The sequence below is a fragment of the Drosophila melanogaster genome, chromosome 2L (assembly GCF_000001215.4).
Source record: "Drosophila melanogaster chromosome 2L".
NCBI classification, from domain to species: Eukaryota; Metazoa; Arthropoda; class Insecta; order Diptera; family Drosophilidae; genus Drosophila; species Drosophila melanogaster.
The window spans coordinates 15,987,572-16,007,398 of record NT_033779.5 but is presented as its reverse complement, the minus strand read 5'-3'; the positions used below and the strand labels follow the sequence as shown (position 1 = coordinate 16,007,398).

The 19,827-nt window shown below is 39.2% G+C and overlaps 5 protein-coding genes and 4 long non-coding RNA genes across 16 annotated transcripts in view; 3 read left to right on the top strand and 6 right to left on the bottom strand.

The window, feature by feature from the left end:
• The window catches only part of beat-Ic (beaten path Ic), a 41,413-nt gene extending 34,305 nt beyond the window's left edge, over positions 1–7,108 (bottom strand). For 2 of the 3 annotated variants that reach the window (NM_001299042.1, NM_078856.4), the window contains exon 1: positions 6,145–6,879. The gene's annotated coding sequence lies outside the window, so the exon portion shown is untranslated. Of the gene's footprint in view, positions 1–6,144 lie in introns of all 3 variants that reach the window. The other variant, NM_001299041.1, reaches the window with a different exon arrangement.
• lncRNA:CR44844 (long non-coding RNA:CR44844) lies at positions 686–1,099 on the bottom strand. Its single transcript, NR_124300.1, has one exon. It is a non-coding gene; the product is annotated as a long non-coding RNA:CR44844 (long non-coding RNA).
• On the top strand, positions 1,120–1,610 carry CG31820 (uncharacterized protein). Of its 2 annotated transcripts, none has more exons than NM_001259111.1 (2): positions 1,120–1,232; positions 1,305–1,610. In NM_001259111.1, exon 2 carries the CDS (start codon positions 1,305–1,307, stop codon positions 1,491–1,493), a length of 189 nt encoding a protein of 62 aa, NP_001246040.1. In that variant the 5' UTR covers positions 1,120–1,232; the 3' UTR covers positions 1,494–1,610. The 2 variants fall into 2 exon arrangements, with proteins under 2 accessions (NP_001246040.1, NP_723947.1); NM_165143.2 differs by having other exon boundaries at positions 1,284–1,610.
• On the bottom strand, positions 1,938–3,074 carry CG43816 (uncharacterized protein). Of its 2 annotated transcripts, none has more exons than NM_001273550.1 (2): positions 2,384–3,074; positions 1,938–2,311 (listed from the first exon to the last, which is right to left on the bottom strand). In NM_001273550.1, the coding sequence occupies exon 1, from the start codon at positions 2,703–2,705 to the stop codon at positions 2,544–2,546; it is 162 nt and encodes a 53-aa protein (NP_001260479.1). In that variant the 5' UTR covers positions 2,706–3,074; the 3' UTR covers positions 1,938–2,311; positions 2,384–2,543. The 2 variants fall into 2 exon arrangements, with proteins under 2 accessions (NP_001260479.1, NP_001260478.1); NM_001273549.1 differs by having other exon boundaries at positions 2,384–2,818.
• CG13245 (uncharacterized protein) lies at positions 1,938–3,074 on the bottom strand. Of its 3 annotated transcripts, none has more exons than NM_001273548.1 (2): positions 2,384–3,074; positions 1,938–2,311 (listed from the first exon to the last, which is right to left on the bottom strand). In NM_001273548.1, the coding sequence occupies exon 2, from the start codon at positions 2,287–2,289 to the stop codon at positions 2,047–2,049; it is 243 nt and encodes an 80-aa protein (NP_001260477.1). In that variant the 5' UTR covers positions 2,290–2,311; positions 2,384–3,074; the 3' UTR covers positions 1,938–2,046. The 3 variants fall into 3 exon arrangements, with proteins under 3 accessions (NP_001260477.1, NP_652575.1, NP_001285972.1); NM_144318.3 differs by having other exon boundaries at positions 2,384–2,818; NM_001299043.1 differs by having other exon boundaries at positions 2,384–2,433.
• On the top strand, positions 3,107–3,643 carry lncRNA:CR43826 (long non-coding RNA:CR43826). Of its 2 annotated transcripts, NR_073788.2 has the most exons (2): positions 3,107–3,126; positions 3,203–3,643. It is a non-coding gene; the product is annotated as a long non-coding RNA:CR43826 (long non-coding RNA). The 2 variants fall into 2 exon arrangements; NR_124299.1 differs by having other exon boundaries at positions 3,107–3,643.
• CG34167 (uncharacterized protein) lies at positions 3,758–4,418 on the top strand. The gene has a single exon (NM_001103695.1). The coding sequence runs from the start codon at positions 3,955–3,957 to the stop codon at positions 4,336–4,338; it is 384 nt and encodes a 127-aa protein (NP_001097165.1). The 5' UTR covers positions 3,758–3,954; the 3' UTR covers positions 4,339–4,418.
• lncRNA:CR43825 (long non-coding RNA:CR43825) lies at positions 4,998–5,614 on the bottom strand. Its single transcript, NR_073787.1, has 3 exons — positions 5,523–5,614; positions 5,260–5,470; positions 4,998–5,203 (listed from the first exon to the last, which is right to left on the bottom strand). It is a non-coding gene; the product is annotated as a long non-coding RNA:CR43825 (long non-coding RNA).
• Positions 7,109–17,441: 10,333 nt separating the features above from the next.
• Positions 17,442–17,643, bottom strand: lncRNA:CR43412 (long non-coding RNA:CR43412). Its single transcript, NR_047960.1, has one exon. It is a non-coding gene; the product is annotated as a long non-coding RNA:CR43412 (long non-coding RNA).
• Positions 17,644–19,827: the final 2,184 nt, after the last annotated feature.

Here is a 19,827-nt window from a genome sequence, read left to right as displayed (position 1 = left end):
GCCAAATGGAATGCCAAGCGGAGGATTCATTGCCAATGTTAATAGTGAGAATTTTTGAAATTGTTATAAAATCCAGCGTTTAAGGTAAGCACAAAATTTGATAGCACAAAATATTATGAAATAAGTTTCAGTTATTATCTTTTTTTAATCTTATTGTATTTTAAAGCTAAGTATATAATAAAAACTCAAATATTTATTTATTGAAGCGTAGTTATTTGACATTTGCTGATTTGCTGATCACAACCAAAACAATTGCTTTTCATTATTCAAAATTTAAGCTGGCCGATTTAATACCATTTGAACAATTCCAATTTAGTTTAAATAAGTTACATTGTCCATTCTCTGATACAGACTTCTCATATATATGGATATATGTATATGTATATGCTGTGAGTGCATCTTTTGAAAGCCTCAAGTGTGAACACACATTATAATAAACGCCTCAATTGTTGTTCAGTCATCTGCGTAATTTATGTTTAGCTAATGTTCAGGGATCGATGAGCTTGTCAGCTTTTGTGAATCACAACGCCCGCAGACGCACACGAGGTCCTGTATATCCTATATCCTGTCCCGCACACACATGCCCTAACATTAACCCCCCGAAAACCGAAGGAAGCTGGAAAATGGCGTTAAGGTTGCTTCGTTGAGTCTAATAGACTTTCATGTCTGCCTCGACATTGCCGTTGCCCCAGTTTAGAGCGAGTCCTGTACAGAATCCTTTCGGCATCTTCCATCCCATCTCATACTGGTGTTATTCTGCCCAGAGTCGTCGTTTTTTTTTTTTTTTTAGACATGTTTCAATGATTTCTTATTTTTGCCAGAGGGGCGAATCTGTTGCGCTGCTGTTTTGTCGTTAGAGAAATTCAATTTTTTTGTATTTGTCGCTTCGATGTTAAATCATTGATGTGTGAAATTTGTGAGCTCAGCCAGGAGGAGAGCAGCATCAACAACTTGACTTTGATCGATTTTAAAGGCAGTTTCTCTAGCCCACTTTGATTTCCTTTCTGGCTTTCTAGCTGGTTTTAAATTTTTCCACATCAAGTTGGCTTCGGGAAGAATTTCCCAGGGCATGGGCTTGGTTTTCTTAGCTCAGCTCATTCCAGTCTATTTACTTGTTTTGTAAACAGCTCCGTACGCTTTCACCAGTACATAAACCAAAAGTACGAAAAAATTTCGTGTTTCAACATTTTTGGAAATCTTTACTCAAGCATTTCTCTTGCCTTAAACAAAATGTGAGTAGTCCTAATTTCCCCGAAAGATTTTCTATCGAATATCTCCTTCAGTTATAACCTATCCTCCCGAAGATGTGTTGCCAAGGAGCTTGTGGATCGGTATCCTATGCCCTGGCTTATGGCCCCGTCGGACCCGCTCTGCCAGCCATGAACTATAATAACTGCTGCTGTGGACCCAATCCTCCCTGTGGTCCCTGGACATGTCCTCCTAACAGGTGCTGTTGTGCCGGCGAATGGGGTTGCTTTGGGCCTTTTTACTGAGAAACCCAAGGTACGACAATTCCTGAAGAAAACGACGTGAAATTTTTTTGTGCTTTTGGTTTGAACCACATTTTCACTTACACAATGGTTCGAGCTTTTCAATAAATTAATGTACTTAAACAAGTAACTTCTTATTTACTATTTGTCAAATTTCTTGAGAAATTTCATATTCCATTGATACGTATATGAAAAATAAGAAAATATACCAAAATCCTAGATAGCACAATCTTACTAGGATTGAGTATCCTAAGTATACCATGAGGTATAATTCTTTCTCTAATGGTTCTTGAAATTGTATGGCTCAAATTTAATATTCCTTTAAAAAAAAATATACTAAAATTGTCGACAGTTTTACCAGGACCAGGATACCGATAGGAAAAATATGAAAATAATTAGGCGCGACAGCGTAGGTACAAGATCTCTAACTAAGGAACAAACTTACTTAGTCAGTATTAGTCCCTCAAATTTTTATTGGTTTCCCATGGAAATGGCTGGTACAAGAAGATCTACACTGATAATTTTAGTAGTATAAGACCGCATTTCCTCCTGGCGTTTATTCGTCTTCCTTTTTTTTCTGAGTACTCGCCAGTGTGCAGAGCTGCGCATCCAGTGGAGACAGGATGTGCGGAACATAGCAGTTGTTGGTGTTCTTCTTGCGGCTAGTATCTAGAACATAACACTTATCGCAAGGACCGCAGGGCGTGGGTATAAAGTCCCGACCGGTGAAACGCAGTGTTGACAAGGGAGGATTATTGCAGGCCAGGTCAAAGGAGGCACAAGCCCAGCCACCACACATGGTTAGGAAACGGATGTGGGAACTATATGGAAATGTGAATGATTAAAAATAAAATTTTTAAATAAAATTTTATAAAAGCATAAATGAAACTTACCCCGGTGAACGTTTAAGGTTGTTGTTCCGACAAGGACTGGACTGGGACTGAATGATATTTGTTTCATGGCTGACAGCCAACAGTTCCCAAGGCCTACTTCAAGATAGTTGAATTCCGGACTCTCCACCCAACTCTGTGGCTACTCCAGGTCAGAGATCACCTAGCACCCGCAGCAGCCACCGCAGCAACCGCCGTAAATGGAACAGTCATCACATGGACCGCAGGGCGTGGGTGCGAAACAGCGGCCAGAGAATCGCAGTGTCGACAGGCGGGGATTGCAGCAGGCGATATTGTAGGAGGCACAGGCCCAGCCACCACACATCTTGACTTGGTTTAGGTTTTCCGAAACGTGTGCTCTTTTTACTATTGTTTTTTTTTTTTTTGGGTGGGGTGTATAGTTATTGGCCCTGGAGCAGACACAAAATCGAGTGTTTGGTGCCGAAGTGGAAAAGGAACTGAAGTGGATTGGGTTTCCCAGGGAGCAAAGGCGATTTTTCGCTCTGACAGCTATTGACAATCTCATCGACGCCGCCCTCGGGTTAGACTACGCTTTGGATATCTGGCCTAAAATGAAAGCTGGCTAAATCGGAACGAGAGAGTGGATGGCACCCTGATGCTGAAGTGAACTACATTTTGGAAGCCCTTAGCCGGGATCTTCAATCATATATACCATATTATGGCATGTTGTGGGAATATATAAATTAAATTACTCTATTGGTGTTCTCTGTGACACAACCAATCAAGTAAGCGTTACAAAATAAAGTACGAGATTGCATACTGTTCAGAACAACTTCATAATTCTATTACTTCTACCACGAGTTTTAACTCGGACCGTTGGCGATGCAAATTTCTATCCGCCGAATAACGAACCGTGATGAAAGTTTTTGCCACTCCGGTCCATGATACTTCAATCCAACTCCTATTCATCCAGGCGGAGACAATCAATTACAATATCTCCCGACGGACCAGAGGCCATGTAAGAGGGTGTCTGCATGTGAGGATCTAGTAGACAAACCCACGCATGGTCAACTGTGCAAATGTAACTGAGAGGACATGGGTTCGACGAAGCGTGGTGGTTCTGGTTGGATATTCCTAGCGACCATACGTCGGTTTTAAATGGTACCGCAAGGCAGGATGTGTAATTGAGATGTAATTTTAATTGCAATGTTTTGGTGACAAAAATAGAGTGATGGAATAAAAGTACTTTTATAGACTTTTATAGGAAGAAAAATCGTTAAGTTACCATATAAATTGCAAATTATACATGGAATTACTTAGTCTCCAATATATGTTTATTCGATACGATTCTAATTTAAAATGTTTTCAACCGCATGTATCCTTGCCTTTGGTGTCACTTTTCCAGTAAATACTTGAGGAAACTGCAAGAGTTTTTATTCGACAGGAATTATAAAATTTTCCCAGTGGACTTGTGACTATTGGCGGACAAAAAAGGTGCTAAATAGGCGCCTGGAGCTGTGAGCTGACTGTCCATCACTGCCCCGGAGTATTTAGCATTTTTTTTAGCGGCAAGTACTTAGCAACAGGTTGCAAAGGGCTAAGTAATTTCTAGGATGAGTTGTGCTGCACCGCGATGCCGACCGCAGTTTGGATCCTGTGGGTCTGGTTGTAAGCCCTGCGGCGGAGGTGGCTGCTGTGGATCCTGCTGTGTTGGTGGTTCCTGTTGCAGGGGCGGTACAGGAGGATGCTGCGGCGGATCCTGCGGCGGATCATGTGGCGGTTCATGTGGTGGATCCAGTGGCGGATGCTGTGGCCCACCGCCCTGTGCCGTGGTCTCGTACCGCTTGACCTACGGCCCCGTGGGTCCCCTGCTGCCCTGCATGAAATGCACCTGCAACTGCGGATGTTGCAGCGGCGGTTGTGCGCCACCTTTCTATTTTGTGCCGAACAAATGCAAAAATTGCTGGGAATGGGGCTGCTTTGGCCCGCTGTACTAATACCCTGTAGTACCCTGTTGTTGCACTTTTTATTGGAACTTTTCATATTTTTGAATGCAATAAATTCACGTGTCAGCCAGACTTGCATATTTGCGCCCATTTTTGTTGCCTTTCTGACAGGCTAACAAATGACCGGGGTCCAGTTTCAGGGTTGCCAAAGTTTGCGCCATGAAAATCATTTAACATTCGAACTTTTGTTAGCTAGCCCGCAAAAAACGAATGAAATGGGCAGGCAAAAGTTTCCATTCGAGAGACTAGCAAAACAATGGAAAAATGGTCAAAATCTGAAAGCTGCTTGTTTTGGTTTTGCATACGAAGCGAATGCAGGGGAAAAACAAAATATTCGTTCGAAAACCTTCCAATCTATTTGGTTACACGACGTACTTATGTAGGTCATGGATCTGACAGTTTTTGTTCAGCTATTCGGTTGTATTTTTTAGCCACGCTTGAATAGCGAAGACAGGTCAATTGAACGAACTTTTTGACAACGGTTCCAGTCACCAAAATATTTTCGTTTAAAAACTGCCACAGTTGAAAACAAATTGACGCGCTCCTAGCCATAAATTTCTTTTTTAATTAAACCTCAATGTAATTTGGTTCACAAACCAATACATTAGTTTTGATAAGGAAGCTCAAAAACAAAAACGCAAATGGTCTGATAAAAATTTTCAATTAGCATGATATTTCTTAGTCTAGTTATTGGCTACAGACCACTTTTCAATGGGAATAAATAATTTTTTCCAATATATTTACACGCAATATTTTAGAAACTTCAACTCCAAGCCGTGCCTTTTGTGCGCCTGCAAAATTTTCTTCATAATTCTAACTGATGGCCTTTTTTCAGTGGCGTAGGTCTGAACCAAATCTATGCAACAAATTAACAAGATCTGAATGAATATTTTACATTTTCTTTTCACTTACAATTGGCCATTCCATCACTTTCTTCAGACGAATCTCCGCCCAAACAAGTTAAATGAACGGCATAATTTTTATTGTCGGTTTCCACAAAAACACTTTGTCGAGTCGCCAGAGGCATATCCGGTGAATAATGTTCTCGAAAGCATTTGAACGGGTTTGTATTCTGATATTTTAACCACCTGGTTATTATCCAAAAGTTACCATCAAATATGGGCTAAAATTGTTTCACTCAGAAATGTATTGTTCAAATGTAAATATCAACATACTGGGTCAACTGAATTTTTAATAGCGGTACATCCATTGTTTTTCACAATGGGAAATTGCCTTTGCTGAGTCGGTAAAGGGCGACACAGAACTATTATATCCACTACTAAAATTCTATAATGTTAATTAATTTTACAAACACCTAATTGTAAAGTGACTTACGGCACAAGTCCTTTCATTATTCTGAGCTATTCATCTACTTGGATAAATTAGTTATTACGAAGTGTCAAGCAAATCGAATTATGTCTAATGCAGATTATTACAGCATGAGTAATTAGCTTAAAGCGTCTTTTACGGCACAAAATCAGTTTGCTTCTTAAATGATTGGTTACAGTAATCTGGACAAAAGATTAGAACTACATGGTCATTCATTCTTTGGAGTTTTTTTTGTTTAATGAATCCTAATTTTCAAAGCTAATCTAGAAATTTATTTTTTATTTTATTTGTGTGTAATCGCACTGCCGAAACATATTTCTCCTGCCAAAAATCTGCTTGGTTTTGCAAAATCCACAGCCTACATGACCGTAAATTATATTTTAAGAGTCCCAACAAAAAGCCGGAGCAAAATCACAGATACAGATATCATCATCACCCAGTCGGAACGCTCAACTGAAAGTAACTCACCTTTGGGTAACTGGTGAACAACACAAATGTTATGACTGCCGGCAGTTGTTGTCTTTGTGTGTTGTGATTGTTGTTGTGCCGGCAATAAATTAACTTATTTTAGCACGTTACACGACTTCCCACACCCAGGCGCACACACACTCAACTTGGCTGCTTTTCTTTTCGCACATACACATGACACTAGATGGGCGGTGGGTGGGTTTGGTTTACTGAAAGGACAACGTCAGGGGATTTTTGGCCCGTCCAGAATATATATCCCGCACTGGAGAATAGGGCTTGACCTATGCCCTTACTTTAGTATTTTGCGGATTTTGCACATTTCTCACATATTTTTCATAATTTTCGCGAGCAAATCGCGTAGGACCAAAAAAGTGTGTACGAAATAAAAGTTTGGCGAAACGAAAAAGTTTGTCCTGTTTGCAGTGTTCGGGTTTTTTTTTGTTTGTTTTGGAAACACTCAAATCTCTGGTGAAATATTAATTTTCACAAATTCTGACACTTTTTTTTAGCGGGCATTTGCTTGGCCCGCCGAACTGCAGATTCTTTCGCAATTTTTGTTATACGAATTTTTTGTGTTGTCTGGTTGCGCTGTTGTTTATTCTTTGTTGTGATGGGGATTTTATTAAAATTTATTAGCTCGCTGGCCCTCGTCGTTGGCACTGTTGTTGTGGTTGCACCCGTGGGCGATGGCGACAGCAGAGCGAACCAAACGATTTGACATTATCAACGTAACTGAAGCATCAGCGGCAGGAAGCTGTCGGCCCTCGCCGGAATCCCAACAACAGCAGCTGCTGCTGAAGGACCCGATGCCGATGCTGTTAAGTAGAAGCTGGAATCGAAGGAATTCGGCTGTACGTACTCGTGTCCTGCCAGCGAGAGCACAGAATAAAGAGCTGAGCCACTCGGCACTTGACGAAACACGAGCCGAGGCTGGGGAAATTTCAGAGAGTGCGGGAGAAAGCAGCTAAAAGAGAGGTTGTGTTTCGTTGATGAAAAGCTTTCGTGTTCGAAAAGTGAGTTGCTTGTTAACAGGGATTCATTGGGATTTATTTAACTGATAACTTAACAGACTCTGTAAACTTACATTGGGTAATGTAATTCTCAGGAAACAGGAATCCCCGTTTAATTATTATAATAACATCAACATATTTATTTACTATTAATACTAATTCGTGTTCTCCTAACCTTTTCTTTAAACTAAGGTCTAACAAAAATCTTAATGGCTATTACACTAAACGGTACGATTAGTTGTACGCAGCTAGTAAATAAAATGAAGTCCTGCATTGAAATTGAATATAAATTGAATCTCTTTTAAATGAAATTTAAATAAATCGAGAATTAAAATTTACTGGCGTGGCATCCATGAAAAGGAGAAACTGAAGCCTGAACCTTAGGAGACAGCGACTAAAGTGGTCAACAACAAACGGAACTAATGCACAACATGCAAAATGGAAACCATATTGACAAGATGCAGTATCCATGGAGAAAACTGTAGGACGGGTGGAAAATAGAGCAGCAGCGGTTGAAACATAAAGCAATAAACAAGAAAATACCAAATGCATACGAGCCAGCAAACATGACAAGCAGCACTGGCAGCAAACAAAATAGAAAGGATACATGAGAACACGAATCTATATGTAGACACATATATTTGATATACATACATATATCCATGGTGGTGGATATCCTGTGTGAGAAAGCTTTGGCTAGACAATAACTGTAAAATGTAAATATTAATATTGTCATAATAGACAAGATAACTTGAAAGGCAGCAGGCGGAGGAGTGTGTGGGGTGTTTGGAGATGATAACGACGACGGCCAAGCGGATACGATGATGATTGCCCCTATGGATCTCGATCCTGACGAATAACCGCTAAAGTGCCGTTAAGCTGCGCACTACCGAATGCGAGCATTTCAAAGCGAAACGAACGAACAGCAAATGGGAAACAGAATACAAAATGTCAGCTCATTTCCGGTTGCTTAATTTGAAATCGTTGTGCCAAAAATTACAAATGAGCTGACAATGGCACCGAAGGAACCAAACAAGCGAAAAATAACAGGACACGGCAGGACATGGCTGCCAGACAGAGAGGACCATGGCGACAATAAGCACAAAATAGCAGCGTCTAATACGCAAAATAAACGAGAACTGGCCACAGCATGACAGCCAGGATAACACTGGCCAGCTGGGCGCAGTCCTTTTGCCCCTTTGCCCCTTTGCCCCACAGTCCCCTCCCCAGTAAAAACTCGCACCACACAGCCCCTCGTGTTTTACAATTTAACGCACATCCTAGCAAGGCAACGCCCCATAGTTTAATTTTTGTCTCCTCGATGTGTGCATGAAATTCGTGCACTTAGCAAAAAGCATACGAACAAAATCGTTGATAAAACAAGTATTTTTGATCTTAAAGAGTGTTGATTGACTCACATTGCAATATTTTTGAATTATTCGTTCTCTTATATGAAACTTATATTTCACTTTAAAGAATAGATTAAAATTGTAAAGGTTAAATAAAATAAACTCGGAAGCAAATTTTATTCATCGCCCTATTATTTAGGAATCATTATAATTTTCGCATCTAATTAATTTTTTTTTTTACTATGACATTTCGCTGTGTGTTCCCTCCCTCTCTGTCACTCATTCATCTCTATCTCTCTTCCGCTGGGCTTGCTCCACTCTAATCTAATGACGACAAGCATGAGGGCCGGGGAAAGCTCCTCTGATAACCACGGCTTTGAGTGTCGCTCTTTTATTGCGTATACGCCATGTGCATCTCACATACTCACACAGAGACGGACGCCACAATGTGTCGAAAATTTGGTGCGTCCATCGTCATTCACCTTTTCGTTGAGTGCAGGCGATAAAATGTTCGGCGAGCACACAACCTACAACCATCAAGATCTTTCCAGGACCTCCTCTCCACTTTTCTTGCCCTTCAAGAAATTTTCTATCTGCTGACAGCAGTAGGAACCACTGCCAAATGGTCAAGTGGGAGACTTTGAGTAAAGTGAATAAGGTGAATTCGATTGCTTTTGAAACAATGTGAACTTTTGAGTAAATATTATCATTTATCTTAGTCTTTAAATGTGGCTAAAAATGTGGAGTATAACAAGTAAGAATTGACCATATATGTGACCATATATAAAAAAGAAAAAAAATTATGATAGATGTTCTTTCAACTAAGTTGAGTCCTAAGAATTGTGTCTCTTTTTCCCAATGAACCAGAACGCAACTAATAAACCCGCTTACACCTTTCCTAGCGGTTCACCATAAACTTTATTAACGTTCATCAACTAATTGACTAATTTATGCAAGTCAAATAAATGTCATGTCAACATATAATTAATTGTGGCGCCCAATGTGCCGCTAAGTAAACGTGGGAATGCGGAAATTTCCTAATTTATGCATGATTTAAATTTACCACGGAGAAGTCGTTCTCTTTTCGCAGCTAATTAAATTTTTGTAATTGAAAAACATAACAAACAAAGACAGTGCATGGTAAGGGAAAACTAAGCCTCTTCTTAGGGACCAAGAGTCGACTGTTTTTCGCAACTTGCCCTGCACTTTTGAGGTCATCCTGGGAGTCTCTTAGGATGTCCTTAGACTTGTCAGCGGCTCCTTCTGTTGGCCAGCATAATTTTGTTATTGTTTTTGCATTGCATTACAAGCAACTACGGAGCAACTCTTGCTGCTGCTTCTTAATCTATTGGATTAGTGAAAATTCAATTAGGCCAGGCCAAGGAGCCTCCATCTGCTGCGCAGGATCCAATGAAATTAAATTGCGAGCTCTTCAACTTAAAGTATGACACTTCGATGTCCAAATATTCCCTGTGCTATCGGCAGCAATTACTTTTGTACGATTCAGGCCCGCTGCACGTCAAATATTTGTTTAACGGGCTAAACAAAATATCGCCCACTAAATCCATGTCAAAATCCAGCTATAAAAATAATAAATAAACTTGCAAAAGAAACCTAAATCATTCGATCTACGAGAAGCGCAAAAAATGGCGTAAAGCTCTGTAAAAAATGGCTGTGAATTTCAAACCAAGTGCAAACATTGTTGTATCGCAAATATTTACAACACTTTAAACTATATGGCAGCTTTTGAAGCAGCAAAAAACCCCCCACAACAAGGGGCAAAAACAAATATGTATTGCAAATGATTGTTAAAAATTTGCGTTCAAACAACCCACACATAAAGAGACCGAATAAACCTTCGAAATGGGGAACATTTTGGAAACTAAGTAGGTAAAAAAAGTTCGTGGGAAATTAAATGAACAATTTGAAATTATGTTATATTTAAACTTTATTATTATGTGTACATATTCATTATATTATATGTATCATTTTGGAAAGGGTATCACAATGTATTTTAAAAATGTAAAGAATGAAAAAAAAATTAGTTGACAGTGATTTTAAATGATTTTAACGCCACTTTTAAATATATTCTAGCCTTGAATAATCTTGCCAGCTTTGTAAATAGAGTATGATAGATTTTACTCTTAATCAACACATAATTCCCTCTACAAATACCCTGTACAATCATTGGGAGTTCTCGGAAATCTAAGCTAATTTAAGTTCATCTATTAAATTTTAAAGCTAAGTCCAATAACTAAATATATACTTTAACCCGTACCTTACCTAAAATAAACCAACATTTACTTACTTTTGCTCTGGTCTCTGGTCGTCGCCTCTGTGCTTTTTTGTGGGCGGGTCCTTTGTCCTGTGGACAAAATAAGTCATAAATATATTTCGCTGATTTCATATTTTTCCACAAGGTTGCGAAAATAACTTGCATAATGTTCCATTCGTGGAAGGACAAACGAACAAAACGCAAAACGGACTTAACCGGGGCACAAAGGGAATCCTTGCGGAAGGGGAATCCCCGCAAAGGGGCAAACGAATAATTCACAAAGAATGAAAGAGCAAAGAAAGGCTTACTATTCGCTGGGATATTTAAGTAGATTTGCCTGTTGTCTTTCAACTGTTTCCCATTTTCCATTTCCATGGCCAGACTTACTTTCATATTTTATCATTCTTTTACTTGCTCTTTCCCGGACTGTATATACTGTAGTGTACCTTTTTTGGTTGGCATGTTTTCGCGTTTCCTTCTTTTTATTTCCACGCTTTTGTACTTATAATTTCTCACGTTTTCCTGCAAATGCAGCACAAAAATTTCTCGTAGTAACTTTTAATTTCATGCCATTTAATTCGTTGAAAGCGGAACGCGTAAAAGGAGCAAAAAATCGGCATCTGAGGAAAAGAGAATACTGCAATTATGCCCGGGCTTCTGGTGTATGTGTATGTGGGACTCGAAGGAATTTGCCACAGGACACGCTTTATAGCAAAAATTGCTTCCTTTTTTCTTCATTCAGCGACTTTCTTGCGCTCTTTTTCTGCACGCCCAAGCAAAGAAAAGTGGACAGCTAAAGGAATCTCTTGATCTTGAAGAATTTTCGCTTATCTAAGGCTGCTAAGAAAGTTACGTACCTTTAAGACCCACTTATTGGAAAGTTGATAATTATAATTTACAGCATCGAAGGATGCGTTTAACGATAACTGAAATACATTTAATTATATCAAAAAAGTCACAAAGTTAGCGATAAGTTTCCTTTTTTATTTTACTAAGTTAAACGGACCAAAAGTATCAACTTTATCCTTATTCCTTCAAAACTTTTTTCTTAAGCTAATAAAAGAAATATTTTATTTTTTATAATCGCAAGACGTGAAAGGAATCTGAAAATGAAGTACTCTTTTGGCTAATTACAACATGTTGGATGCAACAAAGTTATTTAAGGCTCTTAAGAATATTTTTCGACTATGCGACAAGCTTTAAATATTTAAACCATGGCCAACTAGAAAATTGATTAACTTCTACTCAGCAAACAGGGGTAAACTTTTTTCTGGATGCATAAAACGTATAATGGAAAGCCAGAAAGGTGAGGCCAACTAATAAAGTTTGCGGTAAAAGTAGCTTAGGCCACGCCCACTCATTGAAGCACTTTACCGGAGGCTGCATAATTTGCACATTTGTTGTGTGTAAGTTGCGGCTGGGCAGAGGGTGTGATGGGTGTGGTTGGTTCCTACTTTCACCTTGTTCATGGCTGAAGTTTTAAGACATTACTTAACTGTTATGTGCACCGCAAGGTAGCACACACACACACACACACACACACTAATACGCCCACTTCCTAGGAAATCACTTGGGCACGAAAGTGAAACTCGAAACTGGCAACTGGCAACTTTTCCTGTATCCCTACGGAGAACCTCCTTGGCTCCTATATAAACTCGATTCACTCACCTCGCAGCACGTCGACCTTTCATCATCATCGCCAGGTCCTTTGCAACAAACTGCAAGCAAGTTGCAACCTTTTATGCGTGGTGTGCCGAGGTGATGGAATCAGGATTTTGTGATGAACAACTGTATAAACTTAAGCATCTGGCGCCTGGAAGGAAGCTACTGTTCATTAGGCAACAAATTGTCGAGAACGGATCATGTAAGGTGTAAGTGATATTGCCTTTTAAATAGAAAACATACATTGATCGCACGCGGTTAAACATGGATAACAATGCAGTTGAATTTCTTCTTATTCAGTAGTTTTGGTTATTTTAAGAACTTCAACTGATCTGCAATTTTCTTGAAAATGGATATCAAGTCGTTACGTTCAATTTACTCGTTCGGTGCCAATCAACATATTTTCTGCGCGCACTGGCAATATTTGAGGTCGCACCACATGTATCAATTTTCTATTGTGTTCCTTAAGGATCTGACAAATGGCAACACGAACTGGGAGCAACAAAAACAGCTTCGTACAAAAGGACAAACAACAATAAATTGATGGTGTTGAAATTGTTATTGAGAAATTGCGCCGCATCATCATCATCGACATCGACGTCATCAAGATCAAAGAGGCTGACTAGTTTGTCTTGTACACCCTGGCATATCGTGGCATATCCTGGCATATCCTCCTCCTTCATCGCTCTACAATGACAATACAATTTAATATTGACAGGGCAAAAAGTAGGGAAAGACAATTGCCCTCAATATATTTTTTTTCTATTTCTCCCGCGCTATTTTCGACTATAGATATTTCATTTATCTTGTGAGTTGTTCATTTTGGACAATATGACTATGTGAAAATGAATTTCCTTACGTTGTCAAGGTATTTCTGCTTTCGCCAATTTGTCAATTTTCAATCAACTTGACTATTGAATTTAAGGGCCAACAAATGCGTAAAAATTGCAATCAAGTACATTTTTATTACGGGATAAATAAATTGGTAAAAAGTGTGGATCCCAAATGACGCGCAAAAATACTTTTTAATAGTGTTTGAATAAATAAAATGCAAGCGTAAAAAATTCAAAGCGAATCATTTGCGACCACAAGCTTGTTACACCATCAATTAAAATTTAAATAAAACCTAATTACATGAAAAATTTACAATCAGGGTATAAAAGGAACATGTGACATTGTTTCAAAGATTTTTTAATCAATCATTTGCATACATAAACTCATGCATTCAGCTGTCTACAAAGGGAAAAAGCTATCCTGCATAAATATTAGTTGTGAATACAATTTATCGATTGGCAAGTAGTCATCTGTCATCTCTTCCCTTCGCATTTATAATTTGGGCAAATATTATTTTTCCACTCATTTCATTATTGTCTTTACCATTTCGGATTTGCGAAACGTTTTTTCCAAATACTTTAGCCGCATTTGAATAATTTGTCAAAGGCATTTTGTTGTCATTTGTTACGCTCTATTAATTATGTGTCACCCTCCCACAGAAAAAACCCCAGTCCACGAATCGGATATTTCCTTCCTATCCTATCACGAATATATTAGCTTCCCCTTCGGTTCCCTTGCATTATTTATGCTCATTTTATCGCGTAATCTGTTTGCGAATGTTAATTGCTAAAATGTTAAAGCAAAGGTTTTTGCAGTCGTTCGTTTGGTATTTCATATAATAATAATTCCTATTTTGTCTGTTGCTGTTTATAATAATTTTATGTGTTTGCTGTCAATTGTTTAATATTTTAATTGTTTTTTTTTTTTTGTTTTGCTGCTTTGACAAGTCGGGTGTAAACCGATGGCATATGCTTTTATGACTAAACCTATATAGTTGCGAGCATAAAGTGTGCGGGCCATTGAAAACATTTAATATGCCAGTGGGACGATTACACAAAATATTTATAATTTTATTCAGCTTGATAAATATGTTTAAGGGGCGAGTTGTGTGGGTAATTTGCTTATCTATGAGCGGAAATCAGAGCGATGGGGTTGTTCATTTAATTGTGGACAGGGTGACACTTTATGAAGACTTAATAGACCGAAGATGCGAACCAGATAAAACAGTTCATTGATCAATAATTTTCGATTAGAGAAACGCGTTGCATTACCATTAAATTGTGGTAGGCGCCCATATCGGGTACATACTGTACCCATATGTCAGCAACCATATAAAAAAACACAACCAAATACAAACACATTGAAGCACTCTGTTGCATGTGTTCGTAAATAGTTCAGTCCACACCTACTTGAAGGCCACCATAATTGCATAGTCAGCGTTTTTACACCGGCTAAATGCTGACCGAATCCCACGTGTGTCTATTGAACTCCTCCTCCTGGAGTGCTAAGCAACTGTGACATTTCAAGAATACAAAAGATATAAATAAGAAGCCTCGTTTACAACATAGTTATAAATAGTCCGTGACCGATGATATTTTCTGTTACCGAAATCTTTTTTAATTAATAAATCCCCGTATAAGGCACTCCAATGCAAGTAAATATTCTGCTACCATGCACAAAAATAAAGCCCTACAAAAATAGCAGGCGAATCCCCCGCATTTTATGGAGGCCATCATGCAGATTCACTGCTGAAAAGCAAGGAAGTAACAGACCAGACCGAACCCATAAAAATTGTTCATTGCTGGCTAAGTAAACTGCTGGGAGGAATTATATGACAAACATCAATAAACTTTTCAATAAAACGGCGCTGCACAGACCAAAAATATACGCAAGAATATTTCTAATAAAATGATTAACTTATATTTATTATATTTCACTTCTTGAAAAACATAAAATATTTAAAGCTATCAAAGATAAATACTAGGTTATTTTAGATTCACAAACACTTTGGTTTTTCTGACTGTAGTCCGATAGAAATCAGTTGAATATTTTGAAATTTTCTTTCAGTGCACCCGAAAGACGAGTGGTACAATGCAATGCCCTTGGACTCAAACATCAAACCCCACGCACGCCCACATGTAGGTATGCGAATTTGTATCAAAAAGTTGTTAAACCTTCATAAAATGCGGCAGATGAAAAGGTTTTTCGGGGCGGCGATGAAAGAAAGGAAGGAATTCGTAACTTTGTGTTGTGGCCGCCAAGGACCTATAGGTTGATATGTGTGCGTGTGCGTGTGCGTTTGCGTGCCTATGTGGGAAGCACAAGGACCAGGGAGCACACATAATTATGCAAACTAATTAAAATACTCATACGACGCGTTCAACTTGCGCTTCTGTTACTGCCAACCCCGCCCCCATCCTTTTTTGGCGCCCATTTTTAATTAACAGTAAGCGACAGGGTGAAAGGGGGGCAGGGAGTTCCTAGGGCTGGATTCCGAGCGCTGAGATCCCCGACTGAGGGGCAAACAAAAATGAAAGACACTCATTTACGCTTGACATGACGTTGAATGTTCTGCACATGCATTTGACTCTGCTCAATGGCTGGCTGTCAATGTGTGCGTTGGTGTGTGCTGGTGTGCGCAGTGCTCAAATACAAAGCGAAACCGCAAAAACACAAATATAGTTCATACTTCTGAGCGCCTACGAACAAAATGTCAACAGCGATAGCTGCAAAAAACCAATGACAAGTCTCGGTTGTTAGTATGATACTCTACCCCAATATCGGACTGATATCATACAATTTTATAGCTTAAAGTATATATTTTCCAGGAGAATACACTTTCTATGTACAGGACTATTTTCGTGTAATATTTGCTCAATTACCTAACAAGGAAGAGTAACATATTGACATCGAATATAATTTAAGCTAGATTACACTTTTCGTCCATAGGATTATAGTCAAGTTTTATTTGTCAATAAGTTAAGTCCAAACAATTTTTAATTATGTTATCCCTTATTTTATTGTCTTTATAGATCGAGAACATTTTTTTAATGCAGGGGTGGAGGCCAAGTGCTAAGTCGATGCCTAGTTTTAATGCTCACTTAACATACCCACAGTTTCTTGCTGTGCGTCATTGGCATGATTTCCCTCAAGCCTGGCAGGCCTCAAAAAGTCAGCAACACGTTGCCTCTAATGATATGACTAACGCTGACAGCCCCATTCGCACACTCGACTGTGTGCGTTCTGTTTGGGGAATAAATTGTTAATTATTATTTGAAAAGAGTTACAGCGGCGCAAGCCGCAATCCGCAATCCTGCCGCCGAGGATGATGTGGATGAGGATCCTGGCTATGAGTAAGCAGGGGCGGCGTCGAGGCTTTTGTCGGGAGCTGCATTCTGCATCCTGCATGGCAGCTTTTTGTGGTTGGCTTGGCTTGCAGTTTTAGTTTCGGGCCCCCAGTCTCCCGGAGGGCGTGGCTCGACATGGTCGCCTGCTTTTGGGACTCGCGGCTTCTGCATGCCCATTTGAATCTGCATTTGGCTGCTGTTTTTGGATGAGGCTTCTAAATTAACATTCACGCTTCTCGGCCCAAAGCGTATGTGTGGGTGTGTCAGCGTCGTCCGCAGTATTACAACGAAGGGATATGCCACTAATTCTATTATATATGATTTAATATTTTTTGGAGTATTATAACATTTTTGTAGGAATACTGATTTAAAATGATGGTGTTTATTAATTTTGTTTTAACCATTTGAAATCTTTCGACACTTTTTAAAAACGATTTTAGTAAATTAAATTTTATTGCATAATATTTTTGCAAGGACAGAGATCTCGAGAAGTATAGGGTAATGATAAAATGAAAATTACATTACATTACCAAATTAAGGGGGGCTTTGGTGGTTGAAACTACGCCAATGCCGTGTATTAATGTGTGGCCTCAATTCTTATGCGTGTGCTCATTCCGAATGCGCATTACAACGGCAACAAGAACATCTGCAACAGTATTTTTTAGCCTCCCGTACCGTTAGGCATGTCAATTGAAATGCAGCCAAGAGTCGAGCTTTTCAAGCCAGCCACCCACTTTTCCACCCTCTAATACAACACAAACACACACACACACACAACCGCATTTGCGTGGGGGGCAAATTAAAAAGTGAAAAATTGCATACATGGCGTATGTGTAATATTTTTATTTCACTTGGCTCCTAATTAGGCAAGTCAGCTGTCTCGCTTTGACATTTGCAGTTCGCTTTTAACTAATTTGTTGCCGCCAGAATGAGATTCCTTCGCTGATTAATGTGCTCCGTGCATTTGGGCCAAGCAATAACAATGCTTCACCCACAAGCGACTTTCCACGAATGTGGGACGAGAAAATTGAAAATATTAGATATAATGTCCAAGAAATGGGGTTATTCAATGTGGAACAAATCAACACTAATGTGGAGCACAGCGTGACTTGATTTCCATGTGCTTTTCTGAATTTAAAATAACGTGCGAATCGTTGGCCTTCTTATATATGCAGCCTATCTATTCTCATAGGTATTACATCTACTTTGTGTAAAACCCTTTCAAGTCAGAACAAAATTTTTGTTTGATTCGCTAGTTAGTGTAAAAAATAAACGACACTAAAGTAGCGCCCCTTTGCGGATAAAATGTAGGTAAAATTACTTGAAATGTAACAAAAAAAATCGATCCCGATTCAATTTGTTTGATTGCCGAGCTGGCTTTGATCAAACGAGCCAAATTCGAGCCACGTATGCTCTACAGCCCCACACACACACACAATCAAATAAAATGGTCGAGCAATAATTGCGCGTGTCGTTTGCTAACCAAAAACGAAAATCCCATCGTGTGTGCTCATCGCACCTGTTCCTCATGCGAAATTAGTTTCAAATGGTACCACTAATGTGGAAAGCAGCCTCCATAGACCATTCCGCACCTCTAGCGTTTGGGGGCCACGACCGACTAACACATTAATGCCTTTTGATCTTCTTTTAAAGATGAAACTCTCATATATGCTTCAATTTTCAAACTTGAATAATGAGTAGCGCTTTTATTTTTAAGGCCTTTAAAACTTTAAAGCTTTTATGTCCCCATTAACTATCTAAGTTAGTTTATTGAAGATTATTTCGTACCTGATCTATAAAGCTGAAAAAATTGAACAGTAAAATATGCCACTTCGATTTGTTGTACTTAATTTGTTAAAAAAGAAAACCGAATCGTCATACTCTTGCACAAACTTCAAAAATATACTATTATATGTACATATATTTGTATGATAAAATTCCACTAAGACGCTAACCGGATTAATAAAATTTGATCGTAAACAAATAACTAAGATGATAACAGCCTTTGCAAGGATATAACCATGGCTTATACACCAACTAATAAAATCTCTCGATTTTTCTTTTCCACTCACTAAAGATTATTTTCTCCCATCGAAGTGTGCATTTTCTGTTTTTAAACAACCAAACTTCTTAAGTTGGGAAAGAAAGAGTACCGCCACTTCCACCTTTGCTGCGACAACAGAGATATTCACTTTATCTGCGTTTTTATTGCCATAGCCGGCTTTATTATTGCCGTTTAGCGATTTTTTATGGGCGGGACTTTAGCTCTGTAGGCAGTGGCATGCGCTTTTTATTGCGCTGCATGTCCTGCCCGCAGTACGGGAAGTGGGCGGAGGTCATTTGTTGGGGTCCGCTGGCTTTTTGAAAGCCATAAAAATCGAATGGCGTCAGCATCGGTGGGCAGGGAAAAACCAATCGATTTGCTAAATTGCAGTGCAAAGTACAAAAGCATTCACACAGAGGAGAGCCAACGAGTTAGGGAACGGAAAGGAGCCACCACATGTCCTGCCATATATCCGAATGTCCTGTTGCACCGCTGTGGTTCAATGGTTGCAGCGGTTGAGCCCGGCGGTTGCACGCACCAACAATCCGCCAAATGGTTCGTGGGGAAATTCCCAAAAATATTTATAAATATTTAAATTTGCCTTTGCGTTAATTAACCAAATAGATAGAGAGTCAGCGAGGCGCAAACTTAAGCCTGGCAGCCGTTGTTGGGGAACATTCTGGGACTTGCCTAAAACTTTTAATTGCACTTTGTTTGGGTATTGCATAGGAAACTTATCATTAAAATAGTTGTTAAGCTTGTTTAGTTGCCCAAGAAAGTGCAGCACACTCTTTGCCGCTTGCCAGAAAATGTTCCGGATAAATTGTTGCCCCTGGTGGACGGACTTGGACGACAGGGAGAATTTTCTTTGACAGGCTGCAATTTCCGATCTTAATGAAGGTAAAGATAGCGAAGAAGCTCAAAAATTCCCCAATTCTCAGTCCCATAATGCTATCGAAACTTCAGGTGTCGAATAAACTTTTTCAATGTGCCAAGTTTGGTAGTCAAATGCTATCGTCATTTCAATCTGATTTGGTCATTAGTATTCCCATAACCGAGTGTAAGATATTGTATGAAAAAATTCCAAGTGAGTAGTTTCGTAGATTTAATGTGCAAACTAAACTGATGAATAAACCAAACTACCTCAAAATATTCTTCTGCG

Coding starts and splice junctions, on each gene's coding strand:
- CG31820 (NM_001259111.1), top strand. CDS start 1,305: ATGTGTTGCCAAGGAGCTTGTGGATCGGTATCCTATGCCCTGGCTTAT.
- CG34167 (NM_001103695.1), top strand. CDS start 3,955: ATGAGTTGTGCTGCACCGCGATGCCGACCGCAGTTTGGATCCTGTGGG.